General features: G+C 41.6%; 1 protein-coding gene across 11 annotated transcripts in view; it reads left to right on the forward strand.

Moving 5' to 3' along the window:
• Positions 1 to 8,312, forward strand: part of LOC140300304 (inositol polyphosphate-4-phosphatase type I A-like) — a 35,849-nt gene extending 27,537 nt beyond the window's left edge. For 10 of the 11 annotated variants that reach the window (XM_072379759.1, XM_072379764.1, XM_072379767.1 and 7 more), the window contains one exon: positions 6,755 to 8,312. In XM_072379759.1, coding sequence (XP_072235860.1) covers positions 6,755 to 6,887 — 133 coding nt within the window. In that variant the 3' untranslated portion in view covers positions 6,888 to 8,312. Of the gene's footprint in view, positions 1 to 2,163; positions 4,475 to 6,754 lie in introns of those variants that run through there. The other variant, XM_072379835.1, reaches the window with a different exon arrangement.
• The last annotated feature ends 249 nt before the right edge of the window (positions 8,313 to 8,561 follow it).

Here is an 8,561-nt window from a genome sequence, read left to right on the forward strand (position 1 = left end):
CTGGGTAAAAAAAAGAAAATGCTGAATGAAATTCCGATGATTTTAACTTGAATTGATGATTGGCATTTCAGCCAGCAACTAAACATAAGATGCAATCCCCAAGAGGGTGCTGGAAAGCCCATTAAAAGTCAGATCTGAAGGCACAGATATGTGTGTAGATACGGCAGTCCTCAGCGGTTTTCTACGTAGAAGGAGATGCACATGAAACGTAAAGAAAGCCGAGATCCAGTTGATGCGAAGCAACAAATGTTCCAAACTGAAACAGCTTCACCTGTAAAGCCTCCCGGTGCAAGGCCAGCTCTGCCAAATCTTTCGCGTTTGCATGGAAACGTTCAGTGGCCGGTTGTTTCAAACCATAGCCAGCCATCTTAGCTTGAGATTCATAGCTCACTTTAGACTATCGTAGCTTCCCCAGCGTCTATCGTCGCTTCTATCGTCTGTGAATGAGCCAAGATGAGCACTGACGTATTGAATGGTCAAATTAATTTTGAAAGAAAGGAGAAGCTGTCCGACGCGTTTCTGAGGTCCATCTGAGGCACTACTAACGGCCAAACTGAAGCCACACCTCAGGACACGGTGGAGACGTGGAGTGGCTGTTTTCGGAGAGCGTCTGGATGTACCTTTAGGAAAAAATCTGTGTAAAATATTCCAATTTTTCGGGAGCTGGTGAAGCATCGGGCTGTGGTTTGATTGTGTTTTCAATCAAACAGCTCACAACTGGAGTCATCGGCATTTTGTTTGTACTTATCTGACGTATATAAACACTGACTCTTCACATCGTTCGAAACTCCTGTGAGATCAGAAAAAGACCAGAACATCCACCATTGCTGTTCCTTTTTCCTCCTTTTCAATTTCATTGGAAATAAAAACCCGGTTATGTTGCACGGAAAGGAAAAGACGCAAAGTGACCTCCAGCGCCTGAAGTTGGTTGTCCCAAATCTGGAGGAAAAACTTCCACGATCACCGACAGCATTGACAGCAGGAGACGTGGTGGCTGAGCTGAGCTGTGCTGTGCTGTGCTGTGCTGGGAGTTTATGCCCCCAAATACAGCCTTATTGATATCGACTCACAGTAAATGTGATTTCCGGCCTTTTACTGCCTCTTTAGAGCGTCTGTGTGTCTCAAACCCAGATCTGCGTTTTTGTAAAGTTCCTGCTCAGATCCAGCCGCGTTGACTTCACTCTGTAAAAATCTCTGTTGGTACAGATGGAATCGCTGTGATTTTGTCTCTGTGCAGCAAGCCCCATTGATGCCTGCATGATTCTGTACCGTGTCTCCTCATCTTTCTTCTCCTCCTCGCACCCCCCCCCCCCCTCCCCTCTTTTTCCCTCCCCTTTGCCTCATCAGCCGACGCGCATGACAAGAGATTTTAGTTTGGCTTGGGTTTGGAGATGCATGTGAGAGAAAACGCTTGGCGATATTGGTTCCTCCCATCACCTTCTTCTCACCCGTCCTGACTGCTTTAAACTGAGTGAAAAGAATAGATGGATAAAACCCCCTTAAAATTATAACGTTCAGAAAGTGCATGGACTAGCATTGGTGTCCAAGCTCTTGCTTTAGAGGGAAACACTCTAAAATATAAAATATAAAGGGTGGTTTTCATTAGCAGAACCACACATCCTCCCCCTCCCTCCTTCTCCTCCTCCTCCTCCATCTTCATCCCATGTCTTAGAGTTATAAACATGGTGAGCATTTGCTGTATTTTCCTCTTTCTCTCTCTCTGAAAGAGCATCTCTCTTAATTTCTCTTTTTTTTCTCTCTCCTCTCTTTCCTCTGCCTCTGTTTCCCGTGACATGTTGTTTTGCTTTTGTTTGTACGGTTGGCTCATTTTCGTTGGTTTCCATTTGTTTTATCGGTTTTTCGAACCTCAATCTTATTGTTTTGATGCCACTGTGGAAACCGCTCTCTGTCGCGGTGATTTATTTCGCACATGCCACTTGTTAATTTGCCATACCCACCTCTGTGCCTGCATCTGTTTGTTTTGGCTTCATCGCGACACTCGCCGCCCGTTTTCTTCCTCACTCTCCCTCCTTTTCTCCTCCTTCCTCGTCCATCGCTTTTCTCCCTCTTTCCACCGTTTCACCCCTACCCCTCTCCGACTTTATTTGCTGCTCCACTCCTCCTTCTCCTGCTCTTCTTCCTCCCGCCTCCGTGACTCGGCAGCATTGGGACGAGGGAAGGGGTGATCCAGAAGAACCTGAGCGGCTTGCTGCCGGTGCGGGACTTGCGGCTGGACCCCAGCCTCCTGTACTCCCTGCCGCTGCTGGCCCTCAGCCCCAACCTCCTGATGGTGTGGATCTTCCTCAGTCTGGCGTACTTCCTGGCTAAACTCCGCTGCAGCTGAACGGCCTATAGCCGCTCTCAGCTGGGAGACTGTGACTGCAAAACGTGGCGGAGGTTATGTGAAGGGGTTCGGAACGCTCTCCGCTGACTCCCCTGGGTGGTTCTGAAACTGTGCCACTGTCCTGTGAGTGAGGAGTGAGTGAGTGTGCGTGTGTGCAATCCATGCACGCACTGTCCAACTTTGACTAAGGGCTCCACACAACTAACGCCCCATCTTCATGTTTTGTTTTCCTTACGGACACTTGCTGTTTGGATGGTAAACCTGGGACCACTTTTCTGTCCACACAAAGTCCCCTGAACAGGAAGTGGCCCATCATGCATCCTTTAGCAGTTTATAAGAGCATATAATCCATCCATAAACGACCGAATAAACCCAAAATGTTCCTCCTCATCCTCTTCTTGAGACAGCAGGTTGCTGTTATTAGCCTCAGCTAAATAAACGTCCCTTTCTGTTTGAACACATTCACATATATTCCCTGTCCCTGCTGTCGTAAATGCTGCCATGTTAGCAATAATTCCTGTGCTTTATCACTAAAATATATATATTTTTTCTTTATCACAAAGTCCCCTGACAGTGTGAAGTACATATAATGCAGCTGTCGAGTTCAAACTGAACCGAAGCACGAGACCGCAGTTTGAACCTTGAAAATCTCAGTTTGCGGATGCAGAAGAGCAGTGTTGTTGTTTTTTATTTCAGTTGGCTTAGTGTGGACGATTTGTGCATAAAGTCTTTCCTGCTGTAAAACGCACCTTAAAGGAGCCCCCTCCACCCCCGTCTGCACAGGAGCTTTACTGTGTCCATCCTGCTTTTTGTTGGGTTTCATGTTTCTTTTGCAAACGGCTCCCTCTGGTGGTGTGACTGTGCTCTGCCTTATTGTTCACTGACCAATCACAACAGTTGCTGATGGTGGAACGCTTTCAAAGGGAGAGTTTTTGTTTGTGGAACCTCCGAGTATGTATAAAAGTAAACTTATCATATATAAACAGTGCTTCGGGAAGGACTGATAGTAGCTTTTATAATGGAATTTATGATTTTAGCTCAGCATTGTCTTCCATGTGCTTCGGCACTTAACTTTCAGGCTAGTGTAAAGAAACTAAAGCTTTTATGTCATGCCAAAAAGAAGAAACTATACTCTGGCCTACATATTTTTTCTTTTGCAGGCTTGTTTTTTTCTTTTTTCTTTTATTTCATTCAGTCTTCCTGCTTTTCTATAAAGAATAGAAAGCTTTTTTACTTTTGCTTTAGCTTGTGCACTTTGTAGCAGATCTGGGTCACTCGCTGACTCCGTTTAAACGAAGCCCAGATTGCACCCATTTTAATCCCGACGTAGGCTCAAATACTTGTCAGAGCAAAACTCAGTTTTTAGCCCTGTTTGCCCAGGAGTAAAGTATTTGCCTCATTAAAGGCCCCAATCAGACTAGAAGTGTTTAGACCGACTTTAAAGTAAGGTTAAAGTCTCTTAAATGCTCTCCGCAGTCAGTAGCTTGTTAGCTTGTTGGCGAACCTGCAGAAAGAAGAAGTTTGTGGAAGAAAAATAAAGAAAGTGACAAAAAGACCGTTGTAACTGGTCAACACACAGAATGACTGCGTCAGTGTCCAAGTCGACAGCCGTATTCACACATGCACATCCAATCTCTGGTGCTCATGTATGAAAACGGCTTACAAATGCTTAAAGACGACAGTGGAAAACCTGACGGAAATGCAGGAACTGCACTCGCACAGTGACCCGCTCAGGAACCGCAGACACTCTAAATTCATTTTACATCGCTGGCTCATTGCACAGAAAAAGGCTGCCAATCTTCTCCATTATATTTTTAACTCCCTTTGGGGGTTACCTCACAGGTTACCTGGCTGACGCTTCAGTTTGGTTTACAGTGACTCAGCGAGTGACCCCACATCTGCTCTTGAGCTTTCATGACGATGCAGTGGAGATCAGCTCTGTCTCGCCAATTGACAAAGTCGACTCTCTTGTGTTTTTTGGGATGCAGCTTCTAATTGGCTAACGTTGGAATGTATGATTATAGGATATCCAGGTGAAATGTGCTTGATTATGCAGAGAAGTGCTTCAGGTTGTACACCCTTCGTAGCTTTTATCCGTGCTGGCTATTACATTAATATTAGCTTTAGAGATTTACATGAGTTGACTTTGCGGATGAATGATGATGTGTTCATGCTTTTGCCAAATGCTACAGTCAGGTTTTTTATCAGCTAAATGCAGGTTTTTGGATCTGTGTTTGCAGGAGTTTAGGCCCAGGTAGAGTTGCAACATCTTTGCTTAAACTCTATTAGCTTTCTCTCTGGTTTATTCCCCTCAGAAATAATGAAAAATAGACTTCGGCCATTTTCTTTTCACTTGTTTTCTCGGTTCTTTGCTCAACTGTTCGGTCTTTAAAATATAAAACTAAGGATTTGAAAAAAATATTCAAATATATTTTTTCTTTTTTATTGTAGAAAATCTTCATTATAATGTTCTATTTAGGCTCAATAATACGTTTTGAGCCCAAGTAATCTTTTCAGCTCAACTATGATTATCAAAATTGAAAACTTTAAAACCTTATAAAGTTTATAAAATGATGCACTTTGAATTCTTGAGAAATACAACCACAATATACAATCAGTGCACATTTCAGGTGAGTAAAAGGGGTGCCCTCTCTCTTTAAGTGAATAGTTTGATCTTATTTTTCAACATTTGCCAGGTTAAATGATATTTAAATTATCATAAGCCGTCACCAGAGGTTTGTTGGCTAAATCACGCTAATCGCATAAAACTAAAATCTGTTGCGTTTATGCTTTTGATTTTGTCCAAATTGAATAAACCCATTATGTTCTAATCATTAATGAGCTTTGAGGTGATAGTAGGTGCATTTTTTTTTTTTTTTTTACTTTGGAGAGAGCCAGCAGGCTCTCTGCCATTTTCAGAATTTTTGCTAAATTAAGCTAATTGGTAAGTTAGCTTTTGGGAAATATCTGGGAAACATCAAGCTTTGCTCTGTTCAAAGTCAAAATAACCTTTAGAGCTCATGAAAATGAATTGGTGTAAAAAGTGTGAAAACTATTTGTGATATAAACACTTAGCTAAAATAGCTAGTCTAAGCTAGCTGGCTAATGGGGGTAGCTGAGTTTTATATATTCACTGCAAGAAGCAAATGAAGATACTCTTTCATTTAAGTTGTTGATAACCCCTTATTATGTTCTTTTAATCATGTGTTTTTAAGATTATTATCATTATCATCACAGATGACAGCAGTTTCTTTATTAATTAGCCTTGACTTTGTGTCAAATGAATGCTTCCCAGAAATGTCTATCATTGTATCACAAACATGAAAGTTTTGACAAGTTTTCTTCTTTCTTTTTTTTTTTTTCACCTTAAGAATCCAGATGTATTAGAGAATATATTTGTATCATGTACCTAAAGTGTATTTAAACCATTGTTTTTTCGCAGATACTGTATTTATTGTGTTGTTGTCTGCCATATGCTGTTTATTCCAAAGGAGAGTATGAATACTGGTTACTTTGCTTGTGCCATAGCTGTCGTCACTTTATATCACAGATGAATACGTTGTTTTTGCCATATTTATGTTTGTGTTTATTATGATGATCAATGATGTTAAAGTTGACGGGTACTTCCAGATGTCTGAGCTTTTTCGTTAAATCGTGGCGTGAATATGTCAGTTTAGACATATTTGGCATTGGAATCAACAATTATCATATTAATAGGATCATATTTGCTAACTGAAAACTGTTCATATGGTAAAACTGAGTTAATGATGTAATGGAAACCGGTTCTGGAAGGGAGATTTCTAATGATTTTATAATGGTGATTTGTAAGAAAGGTGGGACAAGTGTTTGGATTTTTAAATCTAAAAAAAAAAAAGAAAAAGAAATCTGGTTTTCCACTTGTTTTGTGGCTTTTCTGTTGTTAAATGTAATTCTCACACAGAACCCAAGCCGGTATACAACAGCAGTGCAATGCTTGAGAGGATCTTTGCGTTCATGTTGCTCAAAATATGCCACGAACCCAACAAAAGCTCCCCTCTGTGTGCCCTTACAGTCACCTGCTGAAATAAATGTTTTGTGCCTCCACCTGCAGGATATAAACGGACTCGTGTGTTGTTCCATCTTTGTCTCAACATATTTGAACTGCTTCAGCTTCTAGCTGAAATGATCAGCTTACCCGTCCATGTATTTATGTGTTTGTTAGTCAGCCTGTCCTTCATATATCAATCAATTTGTGTATGCTTTTGGGGTTTTTTTTGCCTATTTTTACCTGCACTTCAGCACTTTGCTCTCCAGTGTTGTTGTTCCTCATCCCCTGGACCACTCATCATGCCTGCTTTTTCTTTTGCTCTCATTCTGTCTGAATACCCTCCTCCCCTCTGTCTCCTCCTCCTGCTCCTTCTGTCTCCACAGCGAGGGCTGCAGGCGGGAAAACACCGTGAAGAACGTCGGATGCAGAAAGTACGCGTTTAACTCGCTGCAGCTCAAGGCCTTCCCCAAATACTACCGACCCCCCGACGGCACCTTCGGCAAAGTGGAAACCTGATGGGGACCTCGTGGCGGCACGCCTCAGGATTGCGCTGATATCGCTGGACTGCTGTGTGTTGGGAAGGCCAGGATCAGACTGAGTACAATCAAAAACAAAAAACAACTGAAGTCGACAGGTTGTTTCAGAGGTTATAGATTAGATCCTTGTGGAAATAGTCTCAGTGATCCAGTAGCATTGTACTGAAAAGTCCTCGCAGAAATGACTTATTTTAGGTACAGCAAACGTTGCTTCTGACACATTATTCTTCAAACGCTGAGTACAATGTTTTGTTTCACCATTTCACACAGATCGAGCACTGGCATAGTCAATAATCACCTTACAAAGCCCTCAATTTGAGTTCTACAGCGAAAAACATGTCGAACACAACGACAGGGGGAGATGAGTTGGTAAAGATTCATGATTCGATTTTGAAATTTTAGTTTTTGCGGTTTCGTTCTAAAGTAAATCGGTGGGTAATCCAACTTCGCTTTGGACAGCTTTCCATTCAAATGTGATGAAAATTTTAAGCTAAAGTTGTTGTTTTCAAACAGTGGTGGTACATTATTATTAGGATTCACGCTTGCATTTATTCCTGAAGGAGTAGTGAAAGATAGCTATGTTTGCTTGTACCTGTTTCAAAGTTGGGGCTGAAAAACACCCAACAAAGCCCTGCCTTTCTGTCTAAAACACACCTTTGCACACGCGAGTAGTTGCTTTATTTAGGTATAAACGTCCTGCTTTTAGATTTAGCTCGAAAATGCTGTCATGACCCCTATAAACGACACTGAAGCTGACTTGTAGATGGAGAGCAATGAAACGCCATCAAAACAAGGGAAAAAAAGTCAAGAAAACTGTATTGCGAAGTTCATCCAAATGTCCGAATACTCCTCAAAGCGTGCTCCTCGGAGCATCTTGAAAAAAAAAAGCCTTAACTGATGAAATGTTTGTCTGTGTATGTCATGTGAACAGCCATTTGTGCGCGGTTTGTTCTCGTTACTTAAAAAAGAGGAGTAATTTTCATTACTCGTAATTTTAATTAAGTATTTTTTTAGTAGGATTAACTGTATCTACTGCAGTTTAACCTGAAAACACTGACTGAGACCAGTGTCGGGCCCGCTGCAGCTTTCAATGAAACATTTTGTGCACACATTTATCTGTAATGACTGACCTTTACCACGAGGGGGAGCCGCTGCTCTGCTCTTCCTCTGCTGTTTTGTAAAATCATTTTTACTGTTCCGTATGTGAAAAGCATCTTCCGGGAGGCACTGCTGATGTCAATCCTGCTGTATTTATACGTTTCACTCACAGCTCAAGTAGTCCTTTTTCTCTGTTAACGAACACGTTTGATTTTTATTTTTTAAATCAGGACAGAATGTCCGTGAGGGTTTTCGATGTTGCTTCGTGTTGCTAAAATAAATCTAATAACAAGCTGGTTTTATTCATTTCTTTTGTTCGTTTCTCTGGATAAAGGGTTGTTTTCTGTGTTTCCTTATTCAGATATGTTTTTTCTTTTTTTATGGTAGAAAATTTTCATTATCATGTTAATAATAGTTTTTGAGCACCACATCATCTAAATCCTGCTTAGTCATGCAGAGCAGATTTAAAGTGGTGCCCTTCTGACGCTGTCCGAGGAGCTGTTGCAAAAGATACCCGTTTCAGTAACCCCCCCCCATTTATTCATAGTGTCATTTG

Source organism: Leuresthes tenuis, unplaced genomic scaffold (genome assembly GCF_036924035.1).
Source record: "Leuresthes tenuis unplaced genomic scaffold, fLeuTen1.0.hap1 SCAF_1, whole genome shotgun sequence".
Classification (NCBI taxonomy): domain Eukaryota; kingdom Metazoa; phylum Chordata; class Actinopteri; order Atheriniformes; family Atherinopsidae; genus Leuresthes; species Leuresthes tenuis.